Raw genomic sequence first — 22857 nt, forward strand, 5'->3', positions numbered from 1 at the left:
TAATTTTCATTTCAGTTATTGTGGTCTTCAATAGTTCTGTCTGGTTTCTTTTTAAAAACTTATATCCCATTGAGATTCTCATATTATTTATTGTTTTCCAGATATCATTTAGTACTTTCTCTGTATTCTCCTTCCTCTCCTTGGGAATAATGAAGATCATTTTTCAAGAACTCTTTGTCTGGTATGTTAATAGTCTGGTCTTCTTCGTTTACATTTTCTGGATTTTTATCCTCTTCCTTTGGATGACTGTGCTAGTTTCAAAGTATAATGTACCCAGAAAAGCCATGTTTTAATCCTGACCCAATTTTGCGGAGCCAACCATTTCTTTTCATCCTGATTCACCACCACAGGGCAGAAACTTTTGATTAGATTATCTCCACAGAGATGTGGTGTGCCCAACTGTGGGTGTAGCCTTATGATTAGATGGAGATGTGACTCCACCCATTCCAGGTGGGTCTTGATTAGTTCACTGGAATCCTTTAAAAGAGGAAAACATTTTGGAGAGAGCTTAGAGCTGACAGAGCAGAGCTGACACAGATGCCAACACCTGGAGAACAGAGACACAAATGTTTGGAGTAGCGTGGAGCCCAGCACACATCACGAGATGTTAAGCAAGCCAGAACCTGGAGAGAGCCAAGGGAAGCCAAGAGATGAAAGCCAGCCCTGGAGAAGTACAGTGAGGAACCCCCGGAGGAACAGAGGATGAAAGCAACAGAACATAGGCGCAAGAGACCAGCATATTGCAGCTATGTGTCTCCCCAGCTGACAAGCATCCCTGACCCATCTGCATTCCTTGAATAAGGGTTTCTTTCCCTGGATGCCTTAGTTTGGACACTTTCACTGCCTCAGAACTGTAAACTTGTAACTATTAAATTCCCCCTTTTAATAAGCCATTCCAGTTCTGGTATATTGCTTTCCAGCAGATTGCAAATGAAAACAACGGGCTATTATTTCCTGTTTCTTGGCTGTCATGTAATCTCTTAATTTTTTTTTTCAGTTAAGCATGGGCAGGCTCCAGGAATCTAACCCAGTCTCCAGCGTGACAGGTGGGAATTCTGCCACTGAGCCACCGCTGCACTGCCCTGCTGTGTAAACTTTTGTTGACACTGTACATTTTAATATTTTAAGCTGTTAACCCTGGGATTTTATCTCTGAGCTGTTTCTTGCGTTTGTATCCAGCTAGTTTTATGACAGAGATTTTTTTTAGTGCAAGTTGCTAGCAAAACCAAACAAACCAATGCAAAAAACACCTTCCACTGTCTTTTCAAATTATCTTTGGGTTGGCTGGTGCTCTCCTTCAGCATTCAGGCCTATTAAGGTTAGCCCAAGGCAAATGTAAAGTGCAAGGTTCTACCTGTCCTTTCTGGGCCTATTCTTATTAGTGGCTTTAGGAGTTCCCCTGTTTGTAGCAATCTGAATGCCATGTCCCATCTATCCTCTAGGAAATACAACTTCTTCCTCTTTCAGGTGCTTCACTACAGGACTTAAGCAGGTAAGACTTTGCACCAGGTCAACCAACTCAAATTGTTTCTTCCACAGCTTTTGCTGTCTCAAGCTGCTTTTGCCTGGAGGGCAAATTCTGGGAGGGGAGTGGGTATCAAGGAGGATTGGAGATCCCTGGGTCAGTCTTTCCAACTACAACAAGGCCAGGGACCCATAAAGGGAGCACTAGCTAGCACGGCTACTGCCCCGAGGAGGGGCTGAGGGAGGAGCCAGCAAGTGTGCCAAGAGCTTCTACTATGGCCTTTTAAGTTACATTTTCTTGGTTTGGTACTTGCCCAGTAAATGAAACCCTTTAACTATTTTCCATAGTTTTGAGGAAGGGTCTTTAAGGCTCCTCTACTGCTTTTGCCCAGAGCAGGTTGGAACAATGTCTGCCCACAGAGCCAGGCCCCCAGCAATCTGAAGTAGCTAATCAAAAGCAGTGATCCGTGCATTAGACTGTACACCTGGGGAACTTGGGGAACTTGGTCTTTATACCCCACCCTGGCACAAGCAAGCTGTACCAGGTGTGGGGGTTGAGTTCTTCACTCCTGCCTGACATGATTCTGGGGGATAGGTGATGGTAGCCACAGCTCAGAGAGCAGAATTCACTGCTATTTACTGCAATTTACCAGCCTCTTCCTCCCACTCTTCCCTGGATGCTACACAGTGCCCTACTAGATTGTGGAGTTCCAAAATAGCTGATTCAGACAATTCCTGCCTGTTTAGTAGTTGTTCTGGTGGAGGACCTGATTCTGCCATCTTCCCACACCTATAAATGTTTCTTGAACTAGGGAGCAGATCTCTGTTACTTGAAAACAGAAGAGTCCTAAGTGAGAGCACAAGAGATTTCTGAACTAGAATAATGACATGCTCTGAGGGTGCCATTTGTATGCTATTATTCTAAGCATTTAAGTTTGTACCTTTAAAATAATCCTACCACAGGACTTTCCATTCAAGTGCCTAGTTTCTTACAAAGAAGAGAGAGAAAAGAGTCACAATGGAAGGCACCTCCCAGAGGATAACAGGAACAGCTCTGCAACACTAATTCTAGCATTCACTACCATGAGTCTATAATTTGCAGATGTGTAAAGGTATATATTAACATGCTAAATAAGCAGGAGAAGGCATGCTTCAGGGTTCTGCACAATCAATTAATGTTACACAAGATGCACCTCACCTTTATACATTTATACAACTAGCTAGTCAAAAATAAAAATATTGTCCCTATCCTTCTATAGGAAAGTCTTCTGTAGTCTTTCTCAACAGATTTAAGTATGTGGATCATTGTCAGTTCATTAAGCCTTCTTAAGGCTGTAAAACACATGTCTACACACACACAGAGGTCATTTGGTTTGGACATATGGCTGTGTTTAAACCATGCAGGATCTTTGCAGCTAATAAACAGTAAAGCTAGCATTAAATCCCAGAATCCCTACTTTTTCTACATTAAGCTTTCTACAATAAAATGAAGAACATGCTTGCTATAGAGACACTTAGCAAATTAACTGAGAAATCTCAAAGGATTCAGAGAGCAGGTAAAAAGCTAGCACATTTCTGCAGGAAAAAAAACAGAGCTAGCACAAAAATACCAAGTACTCTAAAAAGAAGAAGGGGGCACTAAGAGTAAAAGAGAAGCTGACATTCATTTCTTCTTCTCCTTGACAACACTTGGGATTGGTAAGAAATGCTGGTAAAACCTAGGGCTTTTGAGACTTTATGATTGTTGCCCCTACACCATTTAGATGTACAGACTCCAGTGCCTTTTAGCTAAAAGACAGAAGAATTTCTGGGCCTTTTGACCATTGGTGGACTCTGATAAGCTCTGATAAGAGAACTTGCCTGTTCTCTATAAGGCTTATTTTAAGTTAGAGAGAGCTGCTGTATAAGAGTTGGGCCAATATGGAATGAAGCAGAAAGCTGTTAAAATGTGCTTAGGTTGACAGGGAGAAAAAAAATCTTTGGGTTCCCTCCTAAGGAATCCATTTCACTATGACAGGAAAGGTAACTGATTGAGGGTCAAAACTCCACTGAGGAAAAAAGATTACACACTTGGTTGGAAAAAACATTTGAATACACAAAGATTATCAGATACAGGAAAGACTCCTACAATATTGATACAGAGGGTAGGATAGAGGTTATGACTACCAGTTACTGAATTCATCCAGGAAGGTAGTATGTGATGGCTATTAGTGCTGGAGATGGGGAAATACACAAAAACTATGGATTTCAGAGACAAAGATTTATGCACAATATATGCAATTCAATACTGATTTGTAAATTCGGTATGGATTCAAACTATAAAACAATGTTCTGGCTGGGTCATGAAACAGGTCATTTTTATTCTCTTCTTTCCCACATTTTCTAAATTATCTTCAATAAGCAATTTTATGATTTTGGTAATATGGTATTAGCTCTCTTAACTGATCCAACTAGAAACAGGAGTAAGGTGATGAACAAAAATGCTGGAAAGTGGGAAATGTGATTAACATTAACTTAAAATGCACATTTGAATATATAATTTATTCATCTGCTAATCATTTCATAGAAGGTCAAAGTTCTTTTTTTTAATATGGATGTCTGGGGTTACAGATCCTCTTTCTGGGATAAATGCTACATCTATGAATTCCAATTCCTATTTCTTTAAAGTATAATAAACCTAAAGACACTTGTGAAGCAATCCGAGCACAGATTCTTCTATTCTTCTAAGACTATACCATCATCTAATAGTTATATGGTTTTACTAATCTATACTTAAAGAGACTTTATTTTATTGAATCTTAAACATTCAACTTGATTTTAATGAAAATAAGTCTTTTTTGGGGATATCTGTATTTCTTCAGTTTATCTAACATTTAAAAAAATTAGGTATTCACAACAGGTAGTATAACTTACACCAATGACTTAGGTACAAATAAGTGATCCTTACTAAGCATAAACTTCACCAGATGGAAGTATGAACGTATTATAGAAAATATGTACAAGCCAAGAATATTTAGTATTCTCAGTATAATTTATGAAGGGAATAAAGGATGCCATAAGAGTTGATTATGAGGGTGTTGCTTTACAGCGTTTATGTATTTTAGAATCTGAAACCATCCTCCACTGTTTTTCTTCCTTAAGGGAAGAGGCTGTTGAGAGATGAAAAACGTGTTTGAAAGATGCAGTGGGGAATGAGGAGTATACCAGTCTTCCTTCTTACTTCCTAAGTGTGGGGGCAGCACTGTGTGTGTGTATGTGTGTGTGTCTATGTGTTAGGGGAAGTGGGTTCTGAGTGGTAGAAGTGCATGGAGAAGTGAATCCAGATTTTAGTTACACCAAACAAGTGGTAGAATTTAACAACAGGATGTAGTAAACTTTTTTCAGAGTACAACAGTAGTTTCCTCGGGTATAAAGTAAAAAAGGGGAGGAGAAAGAGTGAAGATAAAGTGGGTGACTGAGCACAACAAGAGGGAGGAGAAAAGGGATTTCAAAACCCATGGTCATAACTCTGAACAAAAAGGACAAAGAAAGAAGGCATCTCTATGTGGTAGACTTTAGGCAAAAACTTCCATTTTTTTTTTTCCTTTCACATATTTATTAAACCACTTTGCATATAATTTTTGGCTTGTTTTGGTGCAAAGTTCTGTAAGAGGAGTGATGCAAAAGTATATGAGTAATTCCAGACCTTTAGAAATTTACACCCCAATTAGAGAGATCAACATAAGTACAGATAATGACAAAACCCAGTAACATGCAATAAGTACAAGAGCAATACAGACAGCAAGTGCTGTAAAATGACAGAATAGTTGCCTCAAGGGTCAAGTCACAGCAGATTCCTCATCCTAGTGTCCTACGACGCACATAAGTTCTGTGTAATCTCATTAACAGTTTCACAGAACCCCAATGCTAGTTGTACTGATTCTTGGTTAAAATCTTCCTAAACTTAGTGGAGAATATTACTTGTGAAGAAAAAATGAGATAACAATCAGTATGTTTTAAAAACTTGATTATGAAGAATTTCAAACATATTCAAAAGGAGAGGGCACAGGAGAATCAATCCCCACAAACTCATCATTAGCGCCTCAACAATTTTCAACATATCCCCAATCATTTTTTACCTCTCTCCTTTTATATAATTTGAAACAAATCCTACATGGCATTTTATATCACCTGTAAATATTTACAATAAATTTCTGGAAGTTAGGACTTTTAAAAAAACTTAACCATAATACCAATATCACACCTAAAAAAGTTAACAATATTTTTTTATGTCAAATATCCAAGGTTTAAATTTTCAATTGTCTTATAAATGCCCTAAATGGTTCTAAAAATATTTTATAATTTATGCCAGAAATAAAAGTACAAGGCACCAAGCTATTACAATCAATGGTATAAATTGAAAGCTAAAAGACTTGTAAGTATGATATCCAAAGGAACATTACCAATAAACTTTGTTTCTAGCTCTTAATGGTATGCTAGCACTGTTTTCAGGGGTGCTACATATATTAAATGATTTAACCTTATGATATAGGTGAATTCCCAATGGTGTCATTTTACGGATGAGAAAATCGAGGCAAAAAGAGGTACCATGGGTGAGCCACGGTGGCTCAGCAGGCAAGGACGCTTGCCTGACATGCCAGAGGACCCGGGTTCAATTCCTGGTGCCTGCCCATGTAAAAAAAAAAGAGGTACCATAACATGCCCATGATCACCCAGTTAACCCAAATGTCCAACAGCTGATGAACAGGTAAAGAAAATGTGGTCTATCCATATAATGGAGTATTATTCAGCTATAAAAAGGGAGGAAGTACTGATACCTGCTATAACATGGATTGATCCTTGAAAATATTATGCTAAGTGAAAGAAGCCAGTCACAGAAAACCACATATTATATAATTTCATTTCTATAAAATGTCCAGAATAGCAAATCTATAGAGACAGAAAGTAGATTAATGGTTGCCTAGGGCTGAATGGCAGGGGGAGGAATGAGGAATGACTGCTAATGGGTACCAGGTTTCTTTTTGGGGTAATAAAAATTATTCTAAAATTGAATTGTAGTGATAGCTGCACACAACTTTGAATATAATAAAATCCACTGAACTGTACATTTTTAAAGGCCAAACTGTATGGTATATGAATAAGACATCAATCAATAAAGCTATTTTTTAAAAATAAATTATCAAAAATTGACCAAACCAAGAGATATTTATTGTTCATCTATGCAGGCACTATAGTAAATCCTGACCTCAAATTGCTTACAGTTAAAAAGAAAAGACACACAGGAAATATATATTAATGTACTTTTGTTTTATGGCTTTTGTGCCTCTTCTGTAAGAGGTAGCTGACTATCTGAGCCTACTTTTCTGGTTCATAAATCATTAGACTAAGCTAAATGAACACATAAGCTTGACAAGACCAATTCCTCTCTTCTGCGCTCCTGCCCCCCACCTAGAGGTCTGCAGAGGCTATGATCAATCACAGGGTTGTCTTGCGAGAGAAACCTATAGGATTCTCAGGAAGCTGAGGTTGGGCCTAGTCACCTCATAACTGAAATAATTTGAGTAAATATTTTCTAACTAAACAGAGGCCAGCACAGCTTGATAATCCTAGACTAAGGTAAGGTCAATAGACATGGAACTTTCTCCCTAGTTTAGGAATGTCCAGGATAAACAAAGAGCTCAAGTTTTCCTTAGCCATGGCTGCTAAAAGTCTGGTCTGTTACCCCACTGGACTATGTTCTTGGTCCTCCAAACTCCAATAGCAGGGGTCACTCTGCTTGAGGTGGGCTTGAGAGCTTTACCAAGGAGACGAGGCCCTCCTCTGCCTCTTACTTAGCTGGCACAGTTTAGAAAAGTGTTAGCAACAGAGATTCTTGATGAAGACTGGGGAGACTCGTGGTCATGATAACTTGTATAGGGAATGTTTCGAGGAAGGAGATGAGAGCAAGAGGAGGAGATAGAATCTGGGGAAGGGGATACTTTGGAGAATGGCGGCCACATAGAGTAACCATAAAACTGGAGACCTGGGTTCAAGTCCCAGACCATGCACCAAAAAAAAAAAAAAAAAAAAGAGAGAGAGAGAGATTAGAAAATTGAAGAAGTACTGGAACCTGGTGGATCACTTACAACAGCAACAATTTTTGGAGCCAGCACTTATCTTAAATGAATAATGAGGGAACTCTGGTTCAAATTCAAAGTGCCCAGGTATCAGGGACTCATGATCATAGGGTGCTATTCTACCCTGAGTCTACAAGAACAGGCTCTAGCTCAATGGCCAATAAACCTGGGAAGTCCACATGTCATGTATATTCTAAAACCAGGGATGCATATCAGAAAGATGTTTAAATTCTACAAATATGTGAATCCAGCATAATTCTATAATAAGGACTCACAGTCTCTGAAATGCTCAGATAATAAGGACAATCAAAATTAAAAACCTTACTTAAGGTAACAAACTACTGTTTAAGATGGAACTACAAATAAAGTGTTAATCTATGAAATAGAAACTCACGTTTTGCGCATAACTAATCACACATCTTCTCCTGAATTGCTCAGAAAGAATGTGTCATATTTGGATCAAGTAGATTGGGACCAGCGTTGTCAGCAGACAATTTAACAATATAACCCTCTAATCAAGCTACTTCAGTTAATTAACAATCCTATTTGAACTACAATGAATAACATTATGTTGCTTTCCTTACCTTTCACTACATCAGCCACGCTACAAGTGGGATCAATACTTCCTATGTGTTTAGGATGAGCAGGATTAGGGTCTCCACCAAAAAGAAGTGCTAAACAAACACAAAAGAAAAAGAAGATTAAAAAAAAATAGTAAGCTAGGATGGTCAAACAGAGGAAATACAAGAGTTTTTAAGTTCTGAAAAGGTTTCTCATATTTGTAACAACCATTTTAGCACCCACAGCAACTTAGAGAAATAGAATACACAAATGATAAGATATGAAGTCTATCAGACAACAAAGGAGGAAGGGCACACTTTAAGACCAGTCAGTTGCAATTAGCAGGTTCTAGAACAGTGACACTTGCCAGATGCCCAACTTCTCCCCTACCCAGTATGACTTGGACAAAAAACTTATTTTCATCTTTAGCCAAGTTTGCCCGCCTTCTCCATACTATGCTATTTATTCCAACATTCACTAAATATTTAGAATATTGCAGTCTGCACCATTTGGATAGGTCTGCAAAATGTTTTCACTGTGAACTTTTCAAATGCCTCCATCATGGAGACTCATTTTCAGTGTAGTATGTACAGACAATATTTGTACAAGTGCATTCAAATAATTTCACAATACACAAAATTTGCAAAGTTTTACTTCTGAAAAAAAGCCTAAAGAAAAAGTTAATCTGAATATAAATGTTTTTAAGTGTGCTTATTTTTTAAGTCAAGCAAAATTGGGAAAAACTTAAGACTCCACAAGAGGATAATGCCTGTATAAAATTGGAAAATTTTTAACTGTGAAAAATGGCATTCATGGGCATTAGGCCAATACATAAAGTTCCAACCTAATAAGTGGAAGAAAAACAGAGGTATATGAGCTTAATCTACCACCAAAAACTGCATACATGTTTACATACATATTTAGATCAGAGAGAAATTTTAGTTATCTCAGTAGTTTAGTTAAATAGTATTTAGGTTCTTTTTTTCCTGTAAATTCTCAGATATTTCTATTTTTAAAAGTTATATACTTAGAACAAATCTGTATTTAATAGCTGCATAAAATTAGTTTATCCCAGTATATAAATCAGTAAAATAAAAATGCTCTGTCCACTTTCCAATTCATCAAAAGAGAATCAACTGGAATCCAGACATGTTGATGCTTTTTTGTAAAAATTATGATTTTTTTTTTTTTTTTGCATGGGCAAGCACCGGGAATTGAACCCAGGTCTCCGTCAATGAATAGCTTTTTATTAGATAGGATTTACTTAGGAAAAACGGAACTAGAAACGAAATTTTTACAGCTAAAAATGCAGGTCAGTAAATTAAAAGTGAAGCAACAGGAAAATATTTGGGAGGAATAACTCCAGTTACCTTTGCAAAATTGCAAAACCCAAACCCAACTTACTGTGCTGGTTAATAAGCATGCGGAAAGAGATGCGGTTGGTATAAAACCGATCCAAAAAATACTGGATATTACTGCTAATAAAAGGATCAAATCCATATTTCTCCTTGTATTCAATCACTCCCTGGGCCATTGTAGGAACCACATCATTATGTCTATTTCTGACTTTAATCAGGACTTGTAGAAAGCTGTGGGGAGGGAAACAAAAAGATTTGGTTTTTATATCTCATGAGCTCATGGACTGATGATGCAAAGATTTCCCAGCTCCATCCCCAGACTATTTATCTGCTGGTATTTTTATGGGTAGAGACGTTATTACCATTACATACTACAAGGAGGTACTCACAAGAAACTGAAGTTCTACACAAGTTCTTGCTTAAAATTTTCCTTCTATAGAAACTCTTCTTTCAGAGATAGGAAAAGTAAAAAGTTCTAGTAAAGAAAAAAATGCTCAAATATCTTTTTAGGAAGCAAATATCTTTTTGGATAAGTAATTGCATGTAATGCAGACTATAAATGTTTCTTGAATAAATAATTTAGACCATATCAATATTTTTTCTGACAACCTGGGGACAATCCACAAAAATCTCCAAAGATTTATTAATGGAGTCAAATCAATGAGGCTATATATTCCAAAATAATGCCAACTTTTTAAGAGTAAAATTTTAAAATAAATTTCTCACAGCAATTAAAATGTTGTGATGAAATATAGATAGAATAAAGGCAATTAAAACATACTTTTTCTAGTATTCTGGTATATTAGTGTAAAGACGCATGGGGTCTAAGAACGGTAACTAAGAACAAAAAGACAAGTCAAAGGACCCAAATAAAAATGAGCATACAGATAAAGTGACATTTCAAGTCCGTAGAGAATAATAAAATCAATAATCAAATTAATTGGGACAGCTGGCTAACAAATTAAATCACATCCTAATTTCAAATGTTAAACCAAAAAAATGGATTAAAATGTAAGAGAGTAAAATCATAAAAATGCTCAATGAAAGTCATGTAAATAAGTATATAATCTTGGGGTAAGGATGCCTATTCTAAGATTAATATCTGAGGTAGAAATCATGAAAAAACAGGTAACTATCTAGAATTTCATCAATTCTATAGGCATACACATTATAAAGTCAGAAAAACAAAGTGTAAACTGGGAAAAATATATATGCAAGCGTCATTATCCTTCATAAAGGAAAAGACAATCATCCTAACAGAAAACTAGGCAAAGAATCTTATAATAATGAAAAAATCGGCCAAAGAGGAAAAACAAAGGCCAGTAACTTCATTCTCACAAATATTAAAAGAAACAAATTAAAACAATGAGACACCAATTTTCCACGTATCAGACTGGCAAATAACTAATGTTAGCTACAGTATGGAAAAATAAGTCTTGATGCTTTGCCTGTGGAAACCTAACTTTAGATGCATCTCCCTGGGCATTTTAACAATGTGTATCAAAAGCCCAAAGAAAGTCATTCCATTTTCAGGAATTGACTGGAGGAAAATAAATGGGACAAGGAGACTAGACATATTTAAAAGCCGCTCTTTTAGAACAGTATTTATAGTAGCAAGAAAACTACAAACCTTTCCAAAGTTCAATGACAGGGGGTCGAATGCATGACCTGTCTATAGATAGACTGTGCTGGTTTGAAACTGTTATGTAACCCCAGAAAAGCCCATGTTCTTTTAATCCAATCTTGTGGGAGCAGTCCTATTGTTGGGTGGGAGCTTTTGCTTGGGTTGTTTCCATGGAGATATCACCCCACCCATTTAAGGTTGGTCTTGATCAGCTTACTGGAGTCCTTTAGAGGGAGACATTTTGCAGAAAGCCCAGACGCTTGAAGAGGGAAAGCGCTCCAGGAGATGCTAAACTAAGAGATGAATTCCAATTTACCCTGGGGAGCTAAGAGAGGACCCAGAGACACTTAAAGAGAGAGAAATGCCCTGGAGACAATAAGAGAAGTCCCACAGGACACAAAGAGAACCACTGGAATCAGAAGCTGAAAGCAACAAACCAGAGGCAGCCAGGTGCCTTTCCAGCTGACAGAGATGTTCCAGATGCCGGTAGCCTTTCTTCAGAGTTTAGGTATCATCTTGTTGATGTCTTAATTCGGACATTTTCATGACCTTAGTACTATAAATTTGCAACCTAATAAATCCCTTTTGCAAAGCTGATCCATTTCAGGAATACTGCATTCTGGCAGCTTTAGCAAACCAAAATATGGATTACTATGAGACTACTAATAATGGTAGAGATCTAGAATTAAGACTTTCCTTTTTTTTTGTAAAAGTATTTCATGCATATAAAAAAATTGTCTAAAAGTCACTTCTGGAGGACCTCTTTTGTTGCTCAGATGGCCTTACTCTCTCTAAGCCCAAATATGCAAGGGAAATCATCGTCCTCCCCACTACATGGGACATGACATCCAGGGATGAAAGTCTCCCTGGGAGCATGGGAGATGATTCCCAGGAATGAGCCTGGCCCTGGCCCTGTGGGATCAACAATTCCATGCTGACCAAAAGAGGGCAAAGAAGTGTAACAAACAAGGTATTAGTGGCTGAGAGAATTAAAACGGAGTCGAGAGGCTACTCTGGAGGCCACTCTTACACAAGCTTCAGTTAGACATTGCTACCTATCATAACTTGTCAAACCCAAGCTTCAGGTAGACATTGCTACCTATCATAACTTGCCAAACCCCAACCAAAACCATTCCTACCAACCCTAAAGAAAACCTAGGGCATTATATAAGATTCTACAAAGGTACCCTGCACTAGAATAACTTTCCAGGAACCTACAACCTCCAGATGGGCCCTTGGACCAGATAAATTCTGAAATGCAGAGGGGCCAGCCTTTCCACAACATCCCCTATCCCATATTATCAACAGCCCCTTTCAATATGAAAAAATTAGAATGGGCATAGCCCAAATACCCCCAGAGAGTGGAAGATTAAAGTTGATGGTGGGGTCATACAGAGAAGGTAGGGTTTAACAAATGAGTATGAGTGCTGAACCATTATATTGATATTTCTTTTAGTCTCCAGTATCTTAGAGCAGGTAGAATAAAAACCTAAAACTGTGGAATTGCAACCCATACCAAACTCTGAAATCTGTTCTACAACTAATTGTTGCAATGTACTTTGAAATTTATTGCTTTATTGAATATGTTATTTTTCACAAAAAAGAAAAAAAAAGAGGAAGAGGAGTATAACAGAAAAGACAGGATTTAACAAACGAGTATGACTGCTGAATCATTATATTGATACTTCTTTTCCTCTCTAGTGTCTTGGAGCAGTTAGAAGAAAAACCAAAAAATTGTGGAACTGTAACCCATACCAAACTTTAAAATCTGTTCTACAACTACTTGTTAAAATGTACTTTGAAATTTATTGTTTTTGTATATATGTTCTATTTCACAATTGAAAAAAAGTGAAAAAAATTAATGCCTAGGAAAAGTATGGGATGGAGGGAAACTGTTAACACTGGTTATAACCCTGGCAGTAAAAATTTGGGGTGGCTTTCTTTTTACTTATCTAAACAGTCATTTTTCTCAATGATGAAACAGCATTTCTGTAACAAATACATACATACAAAGATAATAAAGATGAATAAATCAACTCAAATTAGAAGGCCATAATTATCACAAGAAATTTTATAATGGAAAATTTGTTTTTTATGAATATTAATTGATAAATTAAATATTACTAAGGCAAAATAATTTATTGTACTAGAGAAGCACCTCAACTTATCTCACAGGAGGAGACTTGTCCTCAATGGTTCAATTCTCAGAATACGTCCTGATCTTCTGGTGCTCTTTAAAACTTTATCATTATGATAAACATGCTTGTTCTCTAGGCTATTTTCACTTTAATAAGCTGATTTCACTAATGGTGATTCCTATATAATCTATCACTGAACAAAAACCGCTATTACTCACTCATTTTTCACACTTTCCCTCATCAGGAGTATTGAGTTTTTCAAATCCCAACTATCTTGCTAGCTAAATGTACCTGGGCAAGTTACCAAACCTCACTGAATGAGAGCTATTATCATCATGATCTATCATACACTGTATTCAGCACTTGACAGTTTACAAAGCAGGCTCATGTCCATAAATCTCATCTAATTGATAACCTGTTCCACCAACTGACACAAGACTAAGGAAAGACACAGCAGAAATGTAATATTGCATACTTCCACAAATCTATATCTATGTAATTTGGAGCTATAGAGGTCAGTCAATCCTAACTTTTAGAATTTCAGCAAAATGAACTGTTACCAGTTAAAGACTTGAGAAAACAAAGTTCCTGGATTCAACCCATTTAATATCTTAATAGAACAACAGTGGCTTATCGAGGAAAATACTGCGTCTGGAGCTCTAATCCATTGCTTCCTTTCTATATTTCACAGATTCATTTGTAAAAATACCTAGCAAAGTACAAAACATGTCAGGGAATTTTTCCTCATTATAAAATTATAATTTACAACTAAACTTGCATTAGCCACTCTTAGCTCAAACTGGCAGTATGATACATTGTAAAGAGCAATGTACTAGGGAAAAGAAAACATGACTAATATATCCAGCTCTGCTAATAACTAATTTTACAATCATGAGAAAGTCATTCCACATCTCTGACCTCAGTTTCCTCATCTGTAAACTGACAGGGCTGGGTTAAAGGCCTCCTAAGGCTGCTTGGATAACCTGTTGTTTCTCTACTTCTTTTTGCAGAACACCTGAATGTGAGATATTCATTCTCACAACTGTATGGACTAGGCTAGGTTTATACTTAGAAATAAACTCCTCAGCAAAACAGGCCTGCCACTGATTATTTAGGGATCTCCACAGTAGACTATTTGCAGAAATGGTGTGAATTGTAACCAACTGAGTTCTGCCCCAATGTTATAGAAACTTATAAAGACTCAGTTCCAGAAGACTCAAAGAGACTAGTGGTTTGTGTGTGTGGAGCCTGGCCTAAAAGCAGTCTAAACCTCAGCACATCTTCCTTGACAGGCAGATGTACATGTGGCTGATTGAACAGAGGACTTTCCTAGTCCTAGCAGCCACACGTGATATACTTATAAACACCCAGCTTTTTTTTAGGACACATCAAATGCATCCTTGTAACATCTTTGTATTATTTCAATAAATAGCCTTCTTAGGTGGAAAAAAAAAGCCTGACAAATGCATTTACACATGTATACATGAAACAGAAGGAAATTAATGTGAAGGGTTTACTGAAAAACTACTGTCAGAGCTAGGGTGAGTGTTTCCTAGTTAAACAAAAATTAAAACCAGAAGTGATTTCTATCAGTATGAGAATTTAGTAGTCTTTGTATATAACAGCAGCAACAGAATTCGGGTTGTTATACAAAAAGTACACTTTTTTTTCCAAAATTAATCCATTATAGTTCTTTTGAGATTTTTAAGTTGGAAAGGACTGAATAGATAAATTCAGGCATATAGTAAGGACACTACATTCTTAAAACTACCACTAGGTGGAACATTTACTGCAATATTTATAGTGAATGCAGGGCTCACCTTGAAATCGTGAAGCATAATTTGGATTGTCATCAATCCTTTTGTACCATGTTAAATTCTTAACCTCAAAATTTTAAAAATGCAATATTGAGCTGTTACCCATAAAGAAACCTAATGCTTTCATGCATATTGTATTTCTTGGTTCCTAATGACATGAGTTCCATTTATCAGAACTTCTTTTAATTATGTACTTTTACCCTCAGGTAAGTTTGGCACTATACTTACTTATCCAAAACCCGCTGATCCTCAGGGCTCTTATTTTCATATTCTAAAAGCTCAAGGAAGCTCTGCATATACCTAAAAAAAGAATTATTGTGTTAGTTACCTACTCAGCATCCTTTTTTTTTAAACCTCTTTCAGCAGTGGCTTATCAAGGAAAATACTGCATCTAGAGCTTAACTCCAAATTTTCATTCAGGTACCCATTCCATGCCCGAACCCAATGCAGCCCAAGTGCTTTAGGGGAAGCTGATACCACTCAAAGCTCCTGGGTAGCTTGATTTTCTATGGCTAATCTCATTTCTCTTGCCACTAATTATCCAATCTAAACCTATCACTGTCCAGGTCGAAGCCTATAACTGCATCGCATTTCCCTGAACACAGGGTTTGGTAAGGAAGGGGCATATGCCTCAATTTAGGTCAGTAAAATAAGAGGGAAGATTCATTGGAGGTCTCTGGTAAAAAATTAACTTGCTCAGCTGCTATACAGTGTTTTATGTTGATGTGAAGCCTGGAACTGCTGCAGCTATTCTGCCCCCAGGAAGAAATCCAGCCTTAAAATAAAGCTGACACCATGGAAAGCAAGGCCTTGATAACCTCAGGAATCTAAGAATCAAACCAACACTGAAAGCTTATCCTATAACTAGGACCTTATAGCTGCATGAGCCAATTTATCGTTTGAGCCAGGTTTCACTATAATTTTTGCTACATGCAGCCAAACATATCCTAAATGATACAGCAAGTCTACAGTTTGATTAAAAAAAAAGTACATAAAAATTTATGTGACACTGAAGTATACTCTAAGAGCTTAGAAACTAGATAAAAACAAAGTTCCTTCTCAGAATTAAACTAATTTCATCGACATGTAATGCAGAAGACTGCCTTTTAGACCTTCAGAAACAGCCTCTAGATAAGGAACAGCTACATATCTCAATTAGGACCAGTATAAGAAATATCATGCACAACATGAAGATCTGGAGAATACAGGAAAACAGGGTCCACAGAGACATTATTATAGCAGCCACATCCAGACAGGACTTGTTGAATCTGGTGAGGATTCAGATATTCCCATTACTTAGTGGTATGGGCCTTAACATGTCCTGAAAGAATTATCCCTTTATTCTAATTAGTCTAACAATCAATTACAAGTAATCCCATTATCTAGCTCTGGATAGAGGAAGAAGATTCTGAAGTAACTAAAAACGACTGTTACTTATAAAAATAAACAGGAATGCCATTTAATTAAGCAGTCCCACATGAACTTTGTGACAATGCATTTGATACTAATGTGTGCTCATCCCCAGATATATACATATATTTAAGCCTCTGGACACATAAGGCTATGGATTAGATAGTGCTAAAATCATCGGGTAAAACCACTCTCAGACGCTAACGTCAGCAATCCCTTGGTGATGTCCTCTGCCCTGCCACATACAAGCAAAATTTTAGTGAGTCATCCCATCCCTTTCAGGGTTGCTCCTTTCTGAACAGGGTAATTCACTTTTAAAGTTTAAAAAGAAAAGTCATTCAAAGTTTAAACAGCAAAGTCGTAAGTAGAGAAGAATCAAAGATTATGCTGAGATGCCTAGGCTGAAAGTCAAGAGAGCAATGAGAAGACATTCTGACTGAGGGGGCAGAGGTGGGATTTACAGCCTGTTACATGTAAGACCTACTTTAAAAAAGATAAGGAAATGATGACTAAATACAATTTATGATCCTGAACTGGACTCCAAAAATCGGAGGGTAGAGGGTATGGGGGAGTGCTAAAAAGAATATTATGGGGCGGGCCACGGTGGCTCAGCAGGTAAGAGTGCTTGCCTGCCATGCCCGAGGACCCGGGTTCGATTCCCAGTGCCTGCCCATGTATATATATATATAAAAAAAAGAATATTATGTAGGACAATCCTCACTACAACGCTCTTTCCCCGCCCTCTCCCCTTAGTTACTATATGTCTCCTGTTAGAAAACCTCTAATGATGACCTTGAAGCACTAAGGATGTCTCATGCAAACAAGTACTCCTTCTGAAACAAATTATTAATTTAGGGTAGCAAATAACTGACTATTATAACAAAGTCACAGGCACTGTCCATCTGCTCCTCCTGGGCTCTAAGGACCCTGCACCTCACACAGTGAGGAGCTACTGCTTGCCTGGAAATGTGACTGGACACCACCTCTATAAGACCACTCACAAGACTGTTCTCAGATGATTTTTTCTTAGCCCCAAGAATGTATTACAACTAATATTATTGAGGAATGGCTATTCAATGTCCATTCTCTTTCAGAAGCCTGGTCTCCATTAGCCCTGTAAATATGAGCGAATTAATAGTTCCATTCTCCTTATATTTATCCACATTGTTCCTTTACTCTCAGCTGCTCTTCCTGTCAACTACACCTGTCAATTTGACCCACCCATCAAGGAACAGCACAAAAACCACAACTGACATCTTTGCTCCCCTCCTGTGTATTTCCACAGCATTTTCTCTGTACTTGAGAACACTTATCCCATGTGGCCTCCCAAACTCCTTGAGCCATGTCTTATTACCTCAGTTTTCTCCAAGTGACTACTACCTTTTATTCTAGAGTAGATATGCAAATGTTTCTTAAATATGTGCACATCCTCCTCTAAAAATGCCCAGGCAGGCTGTCCACTTTTACATCCTGCCACTTGCTGACCTCACCCTATTTACCTAGTTGGTAGTTCAGTCACAAATTCAACTTCCTCAATTAAATAACATATGCTTTAAGCTTTGGAGCTATAACTTTACATTACATTCAGCTAAGATTTTTCATACTTTTAAAAGGGCAAACGAAGCGCATCAGGTAGCTGATATTTTTCCAATCTGAGCTTCCCTTTTAAATGACTTAATGTGTTTTAATAAGGTACTACCTTCAAGGAACTCCTTTAAAAGGAATACAAAAGGGCCAAGACTGAGACTTGATAAAAGCAGCAAACATCCTCCTACTCAAAGGATTGCTGTTCCTTTATATTTTTCTGTACTTTTCCATTCCTTAAATAATGAGCATAAATCAAATTTAACCAGAAAAACAAAATTTGCAAAGTCAAGAAAGTATCTAGTAGAGTTTAGAAATACTTGCATCAGAACAACTTTAAGCTGAACAGTCTGCAATAAAAGAAGCAACACTTAGTTTCCTGAAAAACCCTGCTATGCCAAATGACTCATTCCCAGCTAGACAGTACATGTACTTTAAACAGAGAACAGTCCCAATGCCAAATATTCAGAGCATTAGTAGGAAGACCCACTTTAGGCCACTTTATTTACTTACCAACTCTGAACCAATCCCACCGAAGGCCGGTTAAGCAAGTTATCTGGTAGAAGATTCACTTCTCTCATTGTGTTAGCCAGTCGCACAGGAAGCTCCTTTCGCAGAAACATATATGATGTTTTCTCACATGCATTATCTCTCCCTATTAAGAGATGAAAAATGTTCCATGATTTTACAATCTAGCGCAAGTATCAAGGAGGTGCTCTAATGGTAGCATAGTTACTGGTTAGGAAAAGAAAAATAGTCTTGCAGTTTCTAGTTATTTTTTTTTCTCTGAAATAACAAGTTTAAGAAAACAATTTAATTAGAATTGAAAAAACAACATTTATTCCTTGAGAATCATTTTTTCCTTAACACAAATATGTTTCTAGTGTTACCAGCAATAATACAAAAGTGATCAAAGATAAAATCTGAATTTGTTTTCAAATAAACACTGTGGGGGAACTGCCAAGTACAAAAATACTAGTACATGTAAATCCACTCCAGTTCCTGGGGCTCCCCAAAGGCAACAGATCCATTCACTCCACACGAATGCACCTACTATGCGCCGACTATCTCCTAAGATTTTCTTCCAAAGTGTTTCTTTAGGGACCACAGTTCTACCACTCAGGGACGTAGCCACAGACCACCTGACCCCAACGGCAGGACTCTGACTGATACACAGGACTTGGATGTGTCAGAAAAACCAGCCCATGGGAGTGCTCAGAAGCAGAAAGATCTACTCTTAAGGAGGAGATCAGGGAGTCTTCTGGAAGTTACCCTGAACTGGTTGTGCATAAAGTTTATGTAGACAGGATACAGTGAGAGAAAAGGTATCTGGCCACCTGAAGCGGGAAACCTAAGGAAATCCTTGCTACCATGTGGCCAGAGTATTTCTAGGATTGGTCTTCCCCACAACTCCCAGCCCTGCTGTAAACCTGATGATAGCTGTAGGATGAGGAACATGACAGAAGGGACATGAACTTTGGGGTCAGAAATGTGTTCTCGTCCCATCTTCTCCATTTGGGGGCTGTGAAACTTTTGGTAAGCTCCTTAACCAATCTGAGTCTCAGTTGCCTTATCTGTAAAATGAGGATGAAAGTTTAATTTTTGTAAAGACTAAACCTAGAAAGGTACATGGAACCTGATACACAGCAAGTGTGCAATAAACATTAGTTCTTCTTCTACCCTCAGTGATACTTATGGGTCTATCCCATCTCCCTCACACCTCAATGACCTTCCTCATGCTCCATAGTCCCTGGAGGTCGTTCTCAAATGGGCAACATCAGGGCTGGGCCAGGCCCAGAAAGGGAGAAGCAGAGCTCATCTAACAATTTTTTTCCTCCACACTCTTATTCTTCCACATGATAAAGGCAGCAAATTAGGGATTCAGAGATAACAGAAACTTTTTAACACTTTCAGCCAATTTCTGCTTTGTTCCTTTCTTCTTTCCACTGAACAAGACTTGAAATAAAGAAACTCACTCTTGAAAGTCATCTGTAGAACCTTTCTTCACCATTGGTCCCTGTCTCCCTTTCTCCAGTTTCAAAAAAGTTAGAATAAAAGATTAAAGTCTTAAACAATCCAGCACTCATTTCCTTCATTCTAAGCGAATATACTGAAGGTCTGCAGTAAATCTTTAACTAATTATGATTCTGTCTTCGACTCTTAGCACTTTCAATTCACTGAATACCATATCCACTCCAAGTAAGGGGGTATATGTGAAATATCCCAGCAACACCAACTCTATGCACACTTATTTGGCCTTAGACTACTAACATTTTTTTAAGCACACCCCCAATTTTATTCCCTTTGTTCAACAGCCCAGGATGGGGGGTTAGACTACTAACATTTAAAATGACTGTTTATTTTGCTTCAGCTTATACATATTCTTAAAAGTTCTGTATACATATACTTTTTAAAGACAAGATCATTTTAAATGCACTAAAAATGCTGATATTTAAAAAGAATCTCAGTGAATCTCATGATAAAATGAAGGACCTATTATCTAATTAAAAATGTAAATCCAGATGTTCACATACCAGGAGAAATACTTTGCATCCTGGTTAAATATAACTTTTTTAAAGCACAAAAGAAATGCGAAGGTTCTTACCATGGGAGAAGGGAATTATGGGATGGGAAAGAAAAGGAAGATCCCTGTGGTGTTGAACGGAAACTGGAGTAGCAGTATGAAGGAATTATTTTAAAAACTATCTGACTTTTGTGGGTAGCGAAAGTTTACGAGTATACATTTCCAGGTTCACCGCAGCAAATCAGAAGTCCAAGGAAAGGGTGAAGAGGGAGAACGATGAGACACAACAGTTGACTTACAGTCGCAAAATGGCAAGTATCAGGTCCACCATCTATCTCTTCTCTGAAACCCAAGGGGCTGGATGGCTTCAGAATGTAAAGATTTTCAGGTTTTAGGAAGATAAAAAGGTATATATACCATACATTGTATAATATGGTATATTATATAGACACACTATATTAGCAATGAAATATGTGAACATTTACACTGAGATCAAGTATAGCCTCAAGTCAGTTCAGATCAGGTTTTGCCATGACATGACTTTTGGCACCAAACTCATGAAAAAAACATTCCATTTTTCGAGCTTTTTTGGACTTCAGAATTCAGATAAAGGTTTGTGGTTCTGTAGGTCAGTAATGACCAAGTTTGATGCTGGAGTTAAGATTCACCTGGGTTTGAATCTTGACTCAAGTACTTACAAGCTTTATGAACTTGGGCAAGCTTTTTCTTTTTTTTTTTTTTAAACACTTCCATGCCTCAAAGTAACCATCTACAAAATAAGAATAATATAGTACCCATTTTATGAAGGTTGGGGTGAGGATTGAAAAATGCTTAATATTTAACATTGACAAGTTCTTAAAACTTGGCAGGAAGGGCTCATTACATAGCTATTCCTAATGATAATGAAATGATAAAGTGGAACAGTCTGAGGTCATGTGGCACAAGATGAAATGGGCTGATACTGGTAAGCCCTGAGAGCATGACTGCATTTTAACTTCATGCAGTCTGTGCTCATGTAATGTTTCTACACAGTTACAAGAGGATCCAAGTATGTTCTCTATTCCTCCACTCAATATTTTAAAGTTAAAAAGTCTTGAAATGTTTATATTGGTAAACTCCGAACCATCTGGAAAATGCAAAACTAGGCAAGATTTCAGATAGCCAAGGTCAATTTCAGGAAGCATTTTATTCTAACCTTGGAGTAGCAGCCTTTTATAAACTAGTGTGAAAAAAAAAACACTTTATTTCTTCTGTCTCTATATCCCCATGGCATCCGCCACAGTGCCTCGCATATGGTAGCTTCTCAATTATTTATTGGAAGAAGAGATAATGCTTTTAAAAGCTTATAGTTTTAAAAACAGAGTAGCTGAAAAATCTCATTTTTTGTCTACTACATCCTAATTTAGCTTTAGGGACAAATTCTCTGTACTCAGATACTTTAATTACACATCAGCTTAAAAGGGAGATAAGACTTTTTAGTTAGCAAACTTAAAAATAAATACAAAAGGTCTGTTTTTTTTAACCTTTCTGTGGCTTTCCTCATTTCGTCTAAGTTAAAAAAATGTCATCCTATACACTGATGCTGGATACTCAGTTTAAACCAAAAGGGCTTTATGTATTACTTTAGCCTAGGTCATAACAACATTTTAAAAGTAAATTTACCAAAGAAAAATCTTTTGATCTTAATGGAATGTTCTCTCAAAAGAGTTCTGGTTTTATAAGTCATCTGGCATACTGAGTTTTCCAGGTATTTTTACAGTTATTTGATGTCATTATTTTACACTTACTTGACTTCGTACATTTCTTAAGTTTTATTTTCTATTTTTATTCTGCATTTCTCAATATACTTTACCTCATAAAAACTTACCAATTAATTCTTTCTCATTTATCAGTTTAGAAGATAAGGAAACAAAGAGTAAGGGGTTGGAAAATACTGACTTAGTGAATGAAAGTCACTGACTTAAATTTACTTGTATATTTCTTCAGTTTTTCTTCTTACTTTAATAACCCTTTATTCTCTTCCGTTTTCTGCTTGTTTTATATTTTACCCTTTCACTGGAAAGTTAAAGGCAATTACTACATTTGTAAAAGATATGATTTGCTTTGTTTAGAAAGATTACATTCACCAAGACATAGGACGAATAGACACAGAAATACAAATGACTTTCAATTTAATACAGCCCTCCCGAGCAAGGGTGGGACTATAAGATGGCCATTGACAAGCAACATCAGACTAGCCTTTTAGGAACAAGAGTACACAG

At 37.2% G+C, this 22857-nt stretch overlaps 1 protein-coding gene across 2 annotated transcripts in view; it reads right to left on the reverse strand.

Moving 5' to 3' along the window:
• The window catches only part of PDK3 (pyruvate dehydrogenase kinase 3), a 368168-nt gene that overhangs the window by 46992 nt on the left and 298319 nt on the right, over window positions 1–22857 (reverse strand). For both annotated transcript variants that reach the window (XM_077144969.1, XM_077144968.1), the window contains exons 2-5: window positions 18586–18727; window positions 15307–15378; window positions 9546–9730; window positions 8165–8254 (exon numbers count right to left, since the gene is read on the reverse strand). In XM_077144969.1, the coding sequence (XP_077001084.1) occupies window positions 8165–8254; window positions 9546–9730; window positions 15307–15378; window positions 18586–18695 (457 nt within the window). In that variant the 5' untranslated portion in view covers window positions 18696–18727. The remainder of the gene's footprint in view (window positions 1–8164; window positions 8255–9545; window positions 9731–15306; window positions 15379–18585; window positions 18728–22857) is intronic.

This window comes from Tamandua tetradactyla, chromosome X, assembly GCF_023851605.1.
Source record: "Tamandua tetradactyla isolate mTamTet1 chromosome X, mTamTet1.pri, whole genome shotgun sequence".
Lineage (NCBI taxonomy): Eukaryota > Metazoa > Chordata > Mammalia > Pilosa > Myrmecophagidae > Tamandua > Tamandua tetradactyla.